General features: G+C 41.0%; 1 protein-coding gene across 1 annotated transcript; it reads right to left on the bottom strand.

Moving 5' to 3' along the window:
* Window positions 1-324: 324 nt before the first annotated feature.
* On the bottom strand, window positions 325-13209 carry uba2 (ubiquitin-like modifier activating enzyme 2). Its single transcript, XM_046036552.1, has 17 exons — window positions 12953-13209; window positions 11523-11606; window positions 11272-11342; window positions 11085-11149; window positions 10893-10993; window positions 10605-10726; window positions 10295-10362; window positions 10033-10154; window positions 9007-9106; window positions 8438-8589; window positions 8118-8211; window positions 7819-7931; window positions 5721-5876; window positions 5498-5594; window positions 3265-3370; window positions 2991-3133; window positions 325-1647 (listed from the first exon to the last, which is right to left on the bottom strand). The coding sequence occupies exons 1-17, from the start codon at window positions 13091-13093 to the stop codon at window positions 1445-1447; spliced, it is 1938 nt and encodes a 645-aa protein (XP_045892508.1). The 5' UTR covers window positions 13094-13209; the 3' UTR covers window positions 325-1444.
* Window positions 13210-15996: the final 2787 nt, after the last annotated feature.

The following is a 15996-nucleotide window of genomic DNA, read 5'->3' on the forward strand; positions in this document are numbered from 1 at the left end:
TCTGTACAGAGTTGACCACATGGCTGTCAGACTTTAATCCCTGAACGGAACAAATTTTCATCAGAAAAAAAGATTACCGTGCTGATGACGCCACTCTGGCAAAGGTGACGTGTTTGCTTTGGATCAATTTCTGAAGCTGAAGAAATGTTATCATGTGTTAACGTCTCTTATCTTACTAAATGCTATCTAAACTATATTAACTAGTCATATACAGAAAACATCCCCTCTGCAGTTTTTATAATAGTGGGATGGATATATAATACATTTTTAAATGTACAAAAATTGTATTTCAGAAAGACAAAGAAGCAAGACAACACAAGAATCCTCTGTTGTTCAGTTTATTGTCTTCACCACATTGGTCCAAAGGGCTTTCATAGCCTTTCAACAAGAAGTCAGATCACAATGACATATGAAATTATGGACTGAAACAGGGGTAGGACTGAAGAAGACAGCAGGAGCTCAACTGTATCACTTTGTGCCAGTGGTTCTTAAGTCATTTCAGTACCGGACTCCACTGCTATCAGATTAACCTCTGCAGTATGAATAAAAAAATAACTGCTTCTGGTCAAACAACTACGTCTGTCTAAACAAACTGACCTCTTTGCTCAAACAGAACAAATTCATACTAATAAAAAGCAACTGGAACATGTTTACATTAAATTACTACTAGCCTGGATCTAAGCCACTTGTGTTCAGCCAGAGCCTTTAGAATACAGAGCAGTTTCACAGGGAGCCATGTTAGCGCCACTGTGCTGCTCCGTGGCTTTTTCCGAGTAAATCACTGTGGCGGTGTTACGGAGGGCATGTTTTACGGATTTGCAGCCAAAACATGTTAGTTCTAGAAAAGAGGTAGCAAACTAACGCCCCATGGCACAACGTGGCCAAACTCTCAGTCAGTGCCTCTGTGCTTTACCAACCCACAGATGATCAGACATCAACAGCACCCACAGACAGGCATCCTGGGTTAGAGTACCACAAGCTGCAGACTCTTGGGTCTGTCTGTTTCCGTCCCTTCACAACGACTGAGATCAATATTACAACCCAAGAAAATGTTTGGTTTTTAAATATTTTTAACCTGACCACAAAGCACATAAACACCCTGACTTGTGTAGCATGAGAAATACAGTACATTTATAAAAAATACAAAAAAAGCACTTGTTTTTGTTTTTTTAACCAACAAGAGAAGCATTTCATGGGGACGGGAGGGGAAGTTATGCGTTTTTCAAAACTTTTTAAAATGTAGAATCTATTTACAGCATCATGTGAGAGAGCAGAGGGAGTATGAAAGCACAAACACAGTTCAGGGAGGAAGTGATGAAAGACGAACCGGGGCAGTAAATTGTTCTTCATAAGAGAGGTGTTTTATTTAAGCCTACTGTCGGTCTTGAGTCAAACTGACAAGCACTCAAAGAGTTCAGTCCTTCAGGAGACCAGGGGGGACGGGTTAGTCCAGAGCGATGATGTCATCGTCATCGTCGGGGGTAGCTGCTGCACTTGAATGGTCCGTCCGTGGGCGCTTGGTGGAGGTCTCGCCCGTTTCTGCGTCGGAGTGCTTCCTCTTGGAGCCGCTGGTCACTGCTGCAGCGCTAGACGACTCCCCTTCCTCCTCAGAGTCAATGATCATGAGGTCATCGTCTTCTGCTGGAGCTGAAAGGTGACGGACAACAGCGTTCACAGATGAGAAAGAAGATACCAATTTGCTTCCCCATAAGACAAGAGCACTAAGCCTCAAAGCAAACAACCGACTTCAATTTGAGCCTTTATAAAGTTCAAAAACATTCAAAGGAACAGAAGCACATCAGGGTGGGTTAATACAGGTGGAAACCTCATATTAAGATTGAGCTATGATTTGGTGTCATTGTAGTATGTTGTATCTACTATCTTAAAAGGTAACTGCAGTACCAGCAGCACCCCAAAGGAAATAGGGATACACAGAATGTTCGGCCACCGAAATTAATTGCCCGAAAATAGTTCGGTGTTCGGCCTAATAAGTCAAAAGACCGAATAAATTCTACTGAACAATTACGTTTACATGTCGGCTGTGTGGAAGCATTTTAAAGTGTCCAAGACACTTTAAAGACACTGTTCTGCTGAATTGTCTCCTAGGACATCCACTCCATCTGTGGGTGACTTCTTAGAGACGGCAAAAAAACGGTCTGACCCGCTATTTATCAAAGTGGGTCGGACTTAATGAATTTAGCACGATGATACACATGTGACAAGGTCCGGTTTTCAAAATATATCTATAACTATACATACTTATTGTCTACACAGTATGGAAATAAGATTAATTGGATTATATTCACAGATAATGTGTCCATTAAAAGTAAATGGACACATGTCATTTACATTACCGGACCTTCTTGGGCCTCAGACCCACCCACCATAGTCTCTCCAAATCTCCTAAAAAGCATACATTAAATTTCTCACGCAGTGAAATAAAAAAATAATAATTATAACAACTCCGCCTACATGATGCAAAACCGGTTTACATCCTGATAGTAATCAACTGAACCGCACCGCTCGTGCTGTGAGTCCAGACAGCTGTGACGAGCGGTAACGTAACTGGTAGAGTTTTGCAACATAAAATTCTAAAAACTGAGGCGCCACATTACTCAGTCTGAGGCTGTGAGCACTTTATGAGCTGCTGAAGTTAACGTGTGTGGATTTGTGGTGAGATTTCTGCCTGATCACAAGTGTTTCAGTTACTTTCAGTATCACATTCAACATGCGCTCCCAAACTGCGTCTGTCAAACGGTCTGCAATATTCTGACTTTTTTTCCTGGAAGAACACAGATATGTGGGAGAGATTCTGAATGTGCAGAAACTTTTGAACATGAGCAGAAAACCTGCGAATACACATTTAAAGAGCTAGATCTCAAAGAATTACAAAATATCTCAGACATTCCTGCTCAGTATATTCAACACAGAGAAACTCCAATCAGCCCCACTGTGACATGAACTTAACAAAAAGAAGCACTTCTGCTGACCTTTAGAAGAGGTGGACGGCTGGGCGGAGTCTTTGTTACCATTGGTGATGCTGCTGACCTCTTCCTGGTTAGTCTTAGGAGGTGGAGCTTTGTCTGGCGCCTCACCTACTACCTCAAACTCCACATCGCGCTCTAGTTCCTCACTGCCGATGAACGAACACACACACACACACACACACACAATAGCCACCATAAAAACAAAACACAGGGAATTACACATAGGCACATTCAACTGTGCACAACATATGTCATTCACATGCACAAAAGTACATACGTGTGCAGGACATTAACAAGGAGTGTGTAGTCTTGGAGGAAGTCGTCAACTTGGAGACGGCTGCCGTTACGGATGCCAAAATCAGCAAGAAATTTGCCGTTATTAGCTGTGGATGAACAGACAGGATAAAAGTTACGCACACACACTTAATAACAATTAACTATTTCCCTAACACCATCTCATATTTTCCAGATGTCATGCCCTGACTTAACTCTAACCCCAACTCTAAAATACATCAAATGTTCTCATCACTCAAAATACCTTCTAAACACATTATCTTCTCTGATCTCATCCATTCTGTGAGTGCTATGATAAAATCTTCCAACCTCAAACTGCTCATTTCCAGTTCTATAATTACAAACCCTTGTAAAACAGAGAATGGAGGCACAGCTCACTAACTGTGCCACAGATGCTATTCACTAAACGCTCTTTTAACCCCCTCCTGTGTGGCCAGTGGGTGTTTTAGCTAAGGACTAACTGACTGATGCTACGACATTATCCTCTTCTGTCCGAATAAACAGTCACTGCGAGGGATGGGGATCGATATCCGGTTCTAAAATTTCTCAAAACCCGAAAATCAATAAGGTCCGAGCTTATCGATACTGCTGTTGAGACTCGTGGGTACTATAATGTGACGTTATGTCTCGAGCATCAAATCTGATTTAACTTGAAATGCAATGGATAAGGAAACTAATGTGTTTTAATGATGGCACCAAAATGTGGTATCAAACGGGCCCAGGACTGTTTATCATCAGGCTGCAGCCTCTGCTGCTCTCTGTCGGCTCCTACATAAGCTTTTCTACGACTGCTCCTCTCTTTTCCACTGTTGTTTGCAAACCAATAAATCACAATCAACAGTCAAATAGCCACACAAGTCTCACCAATGTCCGCCTGAGATTGTACGTCGGCATTAAATGTAGGCTATTGCTCGGAAACAGCAGCCAGCGTGCAGCGGTGTGTTTACAGCGAACAGCTGATGGAGCTACTCTAAATACTGGAAGTCGGTCTCCTCCTCTCCAAAACAAGCAGAACAGCCGATTACAGCAGGAAATAAAGCTTCTTTAAATCCTGTTCCTCCTACGCAGGCTCTTGTTGGCTGGAAATGTTTTAATAACCTTCCAAACTGTCACAATTTTATTTTTGTGTTGCTTTCTCTCTGCTAATGTTATTTTAATAACTTGATGGCTCTATCCAGTGTTATTAAATTTGTTACGATCTTTATCGCGTGTCTCCCCATTATACTCCAACCCAAAAAAGCTGAGACTATAGTTTGTCATTATATTCCAGTCAAATCTGATGTTCATTTATAAATTTTATTCATGAAAGTGATTACCAAATAATGATGCCTGTGCATCGCTTTGTACGGCGTATAGCATCCGTCAGCTGGTTAATTTGCCTAATCTCCGCAGGTCTTTAGACCACGGTGGAAATGCACACAGCAATGGGCTGACGGAACCTTTTAGTTCCTTGATAAGAGATCCGAGCACTTAAAAGTCCCGAGTAGTTTTGGTCGAAACGTGGCTATAGACAAACACACAGTGGCCAGCAGAGAGAGACGTGGCGCTGTCGGCGGTAAAGTTAAGTTAGCTAACTACTTGAGTTGCCGACAGCTACACTTGTTACTGTAAGTATGTGCAATAAAACCTTCACGAGTGAAAAGAATACTTCTGGTATCAATACACCTGGTGTAAGGTAAACAGGTTTTATACAAGCACAGCTTACGTTAGCTTGGCAATCAGCCAAATGTTACTAACAAGCCCTCTGTGCTGTCTAGCATAGACTGATCTGTAGGGTTACAATTTGACACATTGTAGACAAACCGGCCGCTCCTCCTTCTACCAGGTAATGTTACCTGCAGGCAGTGAATAACAGCAGTGAGGAGGAGGAAGGACTGATGCAGACTGAGTTTTTTTATTCTTTCTAAACATCACTCAGTATTGTGATGTCAGAGTTTATTTGCAGTTGTAAACATTAATGTTGCTGCTCTAGAAACAACAGTTGTATTTAAAATATCACGTTTTAATCCTAAAATGAATTTTAAAACAACCAGCCACTTAATATGCACACTTTTCATTCTCAAACCAACCCAAATAATCAGTCTCTTCTTTTCTGCATTACTCCCATCCCTTACATTTCTTTTGTCATTGTCTCAGCCTCCTTCGCCTCTTGCTTGCCCAATTAAATGCTTTAATTGTGATGCATTACTGTCTCGGTACCTTTACTTCTTCCTTACCTTCTGTCTCTCCTTCCTCAGAGGAGATGAGGATGGTCCCTTTTCCATCCTCTATCTGAACATCTGGAGCCACCATGCCAAACCTCTCCTTCAAGATCTGAGGATGAAAACATACAAAAACTTCAAGCCAACAACAAGTAAAAAAGGCCGTAACAGTAATCATCACAATCGAGTCCAAAATCACATCAGTGACACTCAGGATTTTTGTGACTGATCTTATTACCCTGTCCTGCAGAGAGAGAACCGTGGTTTTGTGGACATTGAGTTTGACTGTGACTTCAGGTTTGCTGGCGCAGACGTAGCAGTTGGCGCTGGGCGGGTCCAGGAGACAGGGGACCAGAAGCTTCTTCCTGAGGTTGGGACACTTGTTCAGGAAGATCTACATAAGAGGCAAACAAAGACTGGCATGACAGACGGCACAAAGGATTCTGCTCTGGACCCAGATACTCACGTGACACAGTTTCGGGTCAAAGCACGTTAACCGCAATGTTAAAAAAAAACAAACAAACAAAAAAAAACTTCCAGATACTTGGTTTATTCCCATATTAAAACAGACTAGCAAAATATATCAAAAACTTTCAATATACATACTATATCAGCAAACAGCGGGGCAGCTACCAGTGCTTAATATTAAAATGTGTTATTTATGTATTCATTTATTATTACTACTACTACCACTCTGTCAAGGGGCTGCACTATTACAGTTTTTTGTAGGTTTTTTTTGGTGGACATTTCCATCTGTATTACATCTCATTTTTACTTAGGGCTGCACGTTTAATCTAATCGCAATGTCGTCATGCGCGATTACATAACCGCAAAGAGTGTGCCATTTAATAAAGCAGAAAAAGTGTGTGAGACTTCTGTGTGCACACTGCAGTCTGCTCATTATCTCCGCCCACACACGGCTCTCACATGTGCCCCTAAAAAACTGATAAGCCTACGTGCAATCAGAAAAATGATTTATGAGCAGCGTGTGAGTAACTTTTAAGACAACAACCTACCTTAAAACCCCCTAAGGTCAAAACATAGTGTGACTCGCCACCGGAGCACCGAGAGAAATGCCGGTGCTCCAGTTGCTCTGTGACAGAGAGAGAGATGTCGGCAGCAGGTAAAGCAGTAAGACAGAAGAAAACTGGGAGAATATAGGGAAGGTTTGGGTTTGGCTCGCTGATGTTATGGCAGAAAATTGTGTCCTCTAACATTTAATGTTTTAATATTATATTATTATTACTACTACTGTCGCTCTCTCTCTCTCTGAATGTTCATTCAATGCCGAGAGAGGATCTCTGTTCCCCAAAACAGAACAGAAATCTAGACTGTGTAAATGATGATGCATCCCTTTGCTCGGGTCCAGACGCCCGAAAGCTGCCCTAGGCGGCAGGTCTCTGGATCAGCTGTATATGTGTTTTACTACTTTTCTGTTTATTCTCTTTTGTTAAATGAATTCTTCAAAGACAACGGTTGGTTGTAACTCAATTCTTTGCTCAACCCCTCACCAGGAATATAATTTCCACAACAGCTGACCATTTAACGTTAGCTGTATTGGTGCCTTTTGTTGTTCAACAAAATGTGCTTGTGTGTCACTTTTCGTCAACTGACCATCACAGGCTGGATGGAGCGGGACATTAAAAAAAGTTTGACGTGCTACAGCAAATCATTAAATCAATATGATTATTGACAAGTTAGCACTTAGTATTAACAAATTATTAACCAATATAGAGCCTTTTGCTTGCACAAGGATTTAATGAATAAACAACAGCTGTAACTGGATTTAATATTCAACTAGTGGTAAAAAAGTATACTATTCTTTGAAATTCTAATGCCTGTAGTATTTGATACATTATTGTTATACTAATGGCAAACTATTAACTAAACATTATACTCTTTATTTAATACACTCATGTACAGTTCCTCCTCTAAGTTGTGGATAGAAACTCTGCATTAGACAGATGTACATTGAGCCAGTGTGCTCATATTTGCTGCTTCTAGCCGCCCCTCCATAGAGTAACTTGCTCCCCTTGTTCTGTTTTACTAGTTATTGTTATAAATATTGTTTAACTTTGTTCAAGTTGAGAAATACACATTTCAAAATGTCAGTATTCCACGCATTCCTTGATAATAAAGCAAGTAGACTGATGGTACCATTTGTTCCATTATAATCAAATCACAATTGCAATATTTTAAAAACTTTAAAATCAAAATTTAACCTGGACTTTCAATCCAGTAGTTTGTCAAAATGTTTTTGCATGGGCAAATATCCAGGTCCTGACAGTTGCCTGGACTAACCTAACCAGTCATGCACGCTTGGTAGCTCAACTAACCGTGCGACAGGATTCCAGCTCCCCAGACAGGATCTTCAGCGCCTCCAGCACGATGAGTCCAGCGATGACAGCGTTGGTTGTTGCAATAGCTGGGATGATGTTACCCGCCATGGCTGAAACAAACAAACCGTTATCTGAATGCGGCTGTGCACTATAACTATATAACAGAGTTAAGATATCCCAAACCTATTTAGACATGTACAATATATTTATTAAATACAACACAGCAAATGCTCCATGATAGTTTGTTTCCAGTGTAACCAAGTTCCTGTTGAACAGACTCGAGACAACCAACTTACATTTGACATCAAAGCGACTCTTCATGTTCATGCTAAAGATGTGCATACGTAGGTTGGCTGCTGCGGTAACAAAGTCCATGGCTGGAGGGTCATCCTGACAGAGGATGAGGAAGAGGAGGCAGTGAAGGTACTAAATTCACACAAACATTTCATATATCTGTGAATCACTAACATTTCACTATAGCTGAGCATTCTCTAGCAAGAAACCTGAAATGGTCAACGATCTCAGACTTTCCTTTAAACATGTATATTTTCTCTTTTCATCCTTACATTTTAACATCAAGGGTGCAAACATTGATGCAGATCACTTTGTGCGTTACCTTGTCCCACACCAGCTCAGCTCCTTCTCCCTTCTCCTGCAGCTGTGAGCGGAGAGTCTCCACGCTGTGCTGGAACAGCTGGCAGTGACCCCAAACACCCAGAACCTGTTGGTCCTTCAAACCTGATCCCAGAGACTCCTCCTGAGGACATGCTGGGACACACAAACAAATATCAATGAACATAAAGACCAACAAATAAAAAAAAATCTAAGACAGGCCCACAGCGTCTATGTACATAATAATATGACATCCTTGAAAGATTAAGGGTTTCTCCGTAGACGGGGACATAGTGACACTGAGTCATGTTTCATATGGCAGCAGACTGAAAACATGAGTAAATCCCTCCAGGTTAGGCATGCAGTGTTCTGCAGTAACCACCTAAAAACACCTGCTGTAAATCCTGTGCGTGTGATTGCTCATTACGGTAGTTGCAGGAGCCAATTTTGGCACAGCAGGGAGGAGAGGAGATGGAACGAGCAAGCAGCAAACAACCCCCTAAACAAGCCCCCAAACTTCATCCAGCCAAAAGCTAAAATTGTTTCTGACATAAATATTGAAAACAGACATACCACTGTTCTCTAGCTGCTGCCAGTCCAGCGGTGTAGGAGCTTTCCTCTTCTTCCACAGCTTGTCCATGGTCAGCAGGTACATGATGTCATCTTTGAAAAGCTGGGGAGGAGAGCCAATCAGAATCAAGCTTGTTACGGTAGATCTGTGGTGATAATATACTAACACAGTGCTGATTTAATTATTCAGACTGCTGTATGTTAAAAACCATGGATGAGACTAAAACCAAGCAAACCAGCAAACACCACTGAAAGCTATTTTAAACTAAAGTCCGACAGGTCAAATGAGAAAAGACTATTCTAATCGAAAATAAAACAGAAGCTGCTTCAAGTATTTAACAGACTGCAAAATGAAACCCTCTTACACTGCCAGCTGCAAGGGCTGAGTAAGCACCTTACATCCACTGCATGACATGTAAACACTGTTTAAATTAAAACTAGTAAAAATCTATGAATTCAAAACAGCTGGTCTGCCTATAAACAGCACAGCATTCAACACAAAATGAAGGGCTGTTTGGATGTAAAGCTGTCGTTTCCCTTCTTGTTGCTTGACATGAGAAAAGAATGCAACAATGGGAAAGACTGGAAACTCATGTTCTAGCACTGCAAAGCATAATACGCAGTCCAAACATTCAAATACTAAGTCTGCCATGTCATCTGTTTGAGGTAGAAGAGATGAATTATAAATACAGCTAAAGAGAAACTATTCATCATTTCTGTGTAAACTAATTTTACGTCTAATATTCTTGACCTATATTAAGAAAAAACTATAGGCTTTAACATTCTGATTTGCAGCAATGACAAATGTAGTAAATAAACATGCATCCGCAGCGAGCCTTTCTTAAATCTACAACTCTAGCATCAAGTTGGCTTTACTACTCTGGTTAAAACAGTTATAACCACTGGTGGGGCCCAAATAATAATGTGTTACATAAACATAAACTCTGAGAATCCCACACACTTGCATTAAGTTACAAAGTCTGCATCTGAATTTCTGAAACAGCCCTACAAGTTACATTTGAAGGCTACCTTGTTGAAGAGTTTGACGGGGTCGTATCCTGTGGAGCGGGCCCAATCCTTGGTAGAGACTCGCTTGATGTCCCCGTCTTTTTCTGAGGCTGTGGCGCGAGCTGCCGTCTCTTCGGGATTCCCTGTTTACAGAACACACACACACACGTCACAGTGTAGAGTGCTTGTGTATTTCTACCTGTATCACTACCCAGCATAAACAGGGAGTGAATATAACTCATTAAATATTGTGAAACAAATGCAATGCCACACTCTCACTCACATGCAGCCTCTGGGTCCGCTGTGTCGGGTGACACCTCTTGATCAGCATCCTCTTCTCCAAAAAGCTGACTATAGTGGCAAACAATGCAAGATGACCATTAGAACATAGCATACAGGCCTATGGTGTATATTACAAGGGTGTTTTCTCATGATAGTACCTTTGCAGCATAATCGCATTTATTCTAGTACTGACTCTTTTCAAGCATGTGCAGAGCAAGACTAATGAGAGTTTATTGTGAAATGTGCCGATGTTTGAATTGCAGTCCGCTTGAACGGTGCAAGTCCTTAGATATGATGAGATTGAGGCCTACTTGAAGAGATACTTGGCCCAGACGATGCAGTGAATGGGCTCAGATGGTGTGTTTCTGATGGTGCATCCTGGGAAGGTCTTCTGGGTGGGCTTCGGTTGACACTCGTAGCACTCTGTCATTCCCTTGGGAACGAGGAGAGAGAGAGAGAGAGGACAGAAGGGAATAAAAGAAGGAAAAAAGGGCAACAGAGAAACAGTGGGGTAGTCGCTGCCCTTCAGGCTTTTATTGGACAGGAAATCTATATAATGGACGTTGTAACAAGTAACAACAAATATGTGCATGTTCTACCTTCTTGATGACAGTGACTTGTCCCAGGTACCCAGCCGTGCCACTCTCTATCAGAGGGATGTCTGCCGCCAAACACATCCTGTTCACATGGTTACGGGCCGCTGCAGAGACAAAAAGTCCTCTTCACTTGAATGTGTTCACATTTAGGAGTAACAAAGAAAATGTCTGCTTAGTGAGGTCACATGAGAATACCTCTGTTATCCAGAGCATTCATCACCAGCACAAACTTTCTAAAGAACTCCACGTTGTAGTCAGGGCTGTTGGGGGGGGAAAAGACAATCAGCTTGAAAGTAAAAGCACAACCATCAGTGTGTCCGTCTGATAAAACTATTTAATTTATTAAAGGAAACAAAAAGGAGCAAGAAACAAAGAATCTCACTTCATGACGCTGTCGTGGTAGGCAATGATATTTGCAGAGGGACAAAACTGTAAGGCGCTCTCCCTGGCCACCTGCACAACAACAGGAATATAAATAACCGACTGAGCCAGAAATGTACAAACAGCAAACAGAAAAGTATTCAGTCTACACTGTGGCGATACAGACAGCACACATACTTCAGGGTGTTCAACGGTGTCAGCTCAACCCTACAGCCACCAGTAACAGAGGACAATTCCCTGACGTTTACATACCTCTGCTTTAGACTTGCCAACATGCTTCTTCTGGAAGAGGAACTGACGGTTCAGGTTGCTTACATCAATTGTGTCCAAGTCAATCTGCCAAAATCAGACAGCCAAATCCAATCAACATGTTACACACGCACTGTCACAGCTTCTGACATAGCAATTTTGCTTACATAACAGTTTTGATAAAAAATATCTCCCTCTATATATGATGACAGATAGGGACATATCCAATGCTTAGGGTTTTCTCCAAATATATTAAAATTGGTCATTTTAAAAGGTCTCTGGTCATCTAGTAGTGATGAGCCTCATGGCTTTTGTTGTGACCAAGGGTTGTACAAAAAAAATAAATAAATAAAGGTGTGAAAGCGCCATCAAAACAGTCAACAACTGTATTCACAACACTGAATAATAGTCTCATGAGTTTCATTTATAGAGCACTACTGTTAAAGCACATATCTTCTCTCATTTAACTACAGTACACAATCAAATTACTACTTTACCTTAGATTTTCCAAAAGTACATGCTAATTTGGAAGAAAAAGTTTCAGGTACTATGCACATTTAAAATGTTACATACTGCCCTCCTGCTACTGTACAGTCTTTCATTCCCCTTTTGAGAGTTTTAAATCTTACTATCTGATGTTCAAGACTCTTGCGTTTGGTTTTATAAAATCCACGTGACGCTTGATTTTTGATTAACTTAGCTGGCTTTAACGTTAGACATGCTGTTGTTGTGTGCTGGTTTGTTTTACTATGTGTCTTGTCCCTATCCATACATGCTCTGCTCTTTTTCAAAAGGAAAGGAATAATGGTGAATTTTAATCTATTATTCAATTTTCCGGCACCCTTCAAGGGCCCCTAATTAGAGGTTTCTGAGATCCAGGGACAGCCACTAACGTTAATGCTTAGCGCAAAACATCTGACAGTTGACCCTCGAAATCAAAGATCCACAACTAATAACAAGCGCTGCGCGAATTTCAGACCCGTCTATCGTTATTGTACCTCGTGATAGTATTTGCAGCATAATGTAACCTGTCACAGCTAAACAAAGGGGTGTCCCTAGTGTCTGTGCTGGCAGTTAGCAGTCACATTACAAAGAAGTTGTCCAGCTAACTTAGCAGTGTCAACGTTAATGGCGCCAAATGCTCCAGCTACATTGCTACGGCAGTGTTGATCTTTTCACTACTTCATGCCGGGCCAGTCCACTTAACTATACACTCGGGTGCAGAGCGGGTATCAAGAAAACAACACGAACAGTCGTATGTTTTACTTCTTTGAATGCCACGTCTCAGGAATGAACCCGAGCCCATAACGTTACACCTCTAGTCGCAGTCTGTACAGCACAAAGACCTAGCATGCTGATAGCCAGCCAGCCAGCCAGCTAGCTAGCTAGCTAACACACATACACACACACAAACAAACAAGAGTGTAACGGACCACTTCGATGTTTTGGAAGCCGGTGAGGACGAGGTTCTTCAGCAGCTCGCAGCCGATCCCTCCCGCTCCGACCACTAGGACCTTGCAGGTGGAAAGGGAGTCAGCGAGCTCTTTTCGGAGGGCACCCACCAGTTGGACCATTTTGATCAGTTAGATACAGAACCAGACCCTGCAGCACCGGGAGGCTAGCGGCTAGCTTCTTCTTCTACAGACCCGAAGCCCCGCCCCCGTCTGGACAGCATTCTGAGGCGCTCCTCCTGGCGGCTTGGTGGACTCAGTTTCCCACTACAGATTCATGGGTTCATGTGGGTCTGAAGGGGAAAGGCGCAATCAACCGTAAACCACACATTGGACATTGAAAGCTAGGCTTGTACAGAACGTCATGTTTTCAGTAAATTATTAGTATGTAGAGAAAGATTCAAAATCTCATGAAAATGTACATGAAAAAAACAATACATGAAAATAAACCACTGAGAATGAAGCAGCAACATCTTAAGGAAGACTGGCTTAAACAACTGGAGTGAAAGTACCTCAAGCTCCTGAGAAATCAATCAGTTTTATTGTTTTTACACATACTACACACATTAACTCTACTTACGCACAGTTCCAATGTACAGGAAGTTAGAAAAAATACAACTGAAAACAAGGACAACAAAGCTGAACAAAGATAGGTAAAAATAAACAAAGAACTATCATATACAAACAAGTATGTAAAAGCGAGTGTATATTTAATGATCTAAATTTAATTTATACACATGATGTGAGTAGTTACTTGAAGTAGTGTTAGTTAATGTGTTTTTTTAAGTTACCTTCACTTTACCTCTCTCATTGCTCAAACAGATATATTCCATCTATTATTATATATGGGGATCATGGCTGAAAAATAACCACCATCAGTCTCATAACACACTTATTGCCAACTCACCCAAACCTTCATTTTTACTTCCTTGTTCTTAATCCCTATAAAAAGGGTTTTGTAGGGTGGTATTCTACATGTTCCCAATAGTTACTCATGAACGTGTTTCTTCTGACCTCTAGTGGCATTTGTCTTTCTATGACTTGAGATGGAATATTAAAGGAAGACTCGGTGATAAATAAAATAATAGAAAGTGTCATTTTAATGCCTCTATACAAAATACCATTTTCTTTAAAAAAATCAATTTATTCAGCCAACATTCAAAGAAAAACAAGCAAGGTAGAAACGCCCAGCCAGGTGTTTTCACCTTACCTGATTAGTCCACTCTGCATACAGTGCAGAATGTGGAGGCTGTGATTAATTGTTGATTAGTTGTAGGGCAGAACAACCAACATCTCTACCGTAATGCCTGAACTGTATCTTAGTTCAGAATACAATGGCAACACACAAAAAACTATTTTCTTTTGTCACTTTTCCACTGTGAACACAGTATCTGTTTAGAATAAGTACATGTAATTGGGATGCAGCTCTGCCCTCACATAATTTCCAGCACAGTTCTGTCTACCTGAGCATTAGTCTAATTTATCAACCAAATAAATGAAAACCATTGAGTGTCAATTACAAAACACAATTAATTACACTCACATTTAATAACTATGTTGTGATATTTTTATTAGATTAAAAAAACATACAAAAAGACACATATGGATTCTAATGGCAAACAGGTCTTATACAAGTCTTTAGTGCGGAACGCAGAAATCTCAAGACCCTCTTGTTAAATGACAGAGCTGCCCACTAATCCACGATGAGTACTGTTAGATCCTAAATAAAGAATTGTAAATGTAAGAGTGAGCGAAAGGTAATCAGGTAAAGGTAAAATGCAGATTAAAAAGAGGGGTTGCAGAGGCAATGAGAAACATAACGCCTTTAAAGTGTAGTTGAAAAATAACAACATAAAGTTTCACATGGGAGTCCAACACAGAGACCTTTTGCTAAGGTCAGCAAATAAATAGGTTAATAAGTGGATGTCTGCTTCTGTCTGTAGTGGACTATTAAATGAATAAAATGACTTCTAAATATTTATTCAAACTATCAATACTTTTATTAATCAGTAGGAATCAATGTATGTCCAGTAGGCCCATTACCTGGCTAAACATTAGGAAAAAAATCCCTCACATTATGTTAAAGGTGACATGACGGAAATTCCTGGTAGAAAGATGTATGAGGCAATGACCACATGCCCTACTTAGAGTGACCAAACATGTAGCATTGATGGTCTGTGGTAACCTCACTAGGAGCAGGTTTACCATCGTGTGTATACGCAGCCACATAAAAGGTGACCACAGAGACATAGACCACAAACTGGCAATCAAAAAAGGAAGACACACAAAAATCATGGCATCCAAAAGAAAACAGAATGTGTGGTCACTAAGTGACTATTCAGATCTCAGATTTCAAAGAGCAAAGTCCATCCATCCATCGTCAACAGTTTATTCTGTGTATAGGGTTGCTGGAGCCAATCCCAGCTGACATCAAGCGAAGGCGGGGTACACCCTGGACAGGTCGCCAGTCCACATATTCAAACAACCACTCACACCTAATGACAGTTCAGAGTCTCCCTGTTACTTATACATTGGTAGTTAGGTAGATTTTTTTTTTGTCACAATATAACAGGTTATATAGTGAAAATGAGTTTGAAACTCCCTTCTGCTACATAGACAGATAATATACATTAATATAGAAGCAATTATAAAAACGATAAACAGAAATAAACTATATTCAATGCAGCAGTGCTGAGGATAAATTTGAGCCGAAAAGTCTGATAGCTTGGGGGAAAAAGCTGCTCAGAAGATCATTGGTACCCATCTCCCAAGCATCAGTGATATTGGTGAGGTGAGGTGCCTACGCAGAGCCCAAAGGATACTAAAGAACAGTACCCACCCCAGCTACAGCCTGTTCACCCTGCTGCCTTCTGGGAAGAAATATAGTTTCAGCTGCTGCACCACCAGACTGCAGAACAGCTTTTCCCCCAAGCTATCAGACTTTTCAGCTCAAATCTAACCTAGGTACTGCTCCATTGATTATAGTTTATTTCTGTTTATCATTTTATCATTTTTTCACCTGCTAA

The sequence above is a fragment of the Micropterus dolomieu genome, linkage group LG22 (genome assembly GCF_021292245.1).
Source record: "Micropterus dolomieu isolate WLL.071019.BEF.003 ecotype Adirondacks linkage group LG22, ASM2129224v1, whole genome shotgun sequence".
Lineage (NCBI taxonomy): Eukaryota > Metazoa > Chordata > Actinopteri > Centrarchiformes > Centrarchidae > Micropterus > Micropterus dolomieu.

Bases quoted from the DNA above. Each gene is read 5' to 3' on its own strand.
- uba2 (XM_046036552.1), bottom strand. From the start codon at position 13,093: ATGGTCCAACTGGTGGGTGCCCTCCGAAAAGAGCTCGCTGACTCCCTT. The intron at 10,155-10,294 runs GTGAGTGAGAGT...TTCTGTAAACAG, and splicing joins AGCGGACCCAGAGGCTGCAT to GGAATCCCGAAGAGACGGCA. The intron at 8,590-9,006 runs GTATGTCTGTTT...TGTGTGTCCCAG, and splicing joins GCAGCAGCTAGAGAACAGTG to CATGTCCTCAGGAGGAGTCT.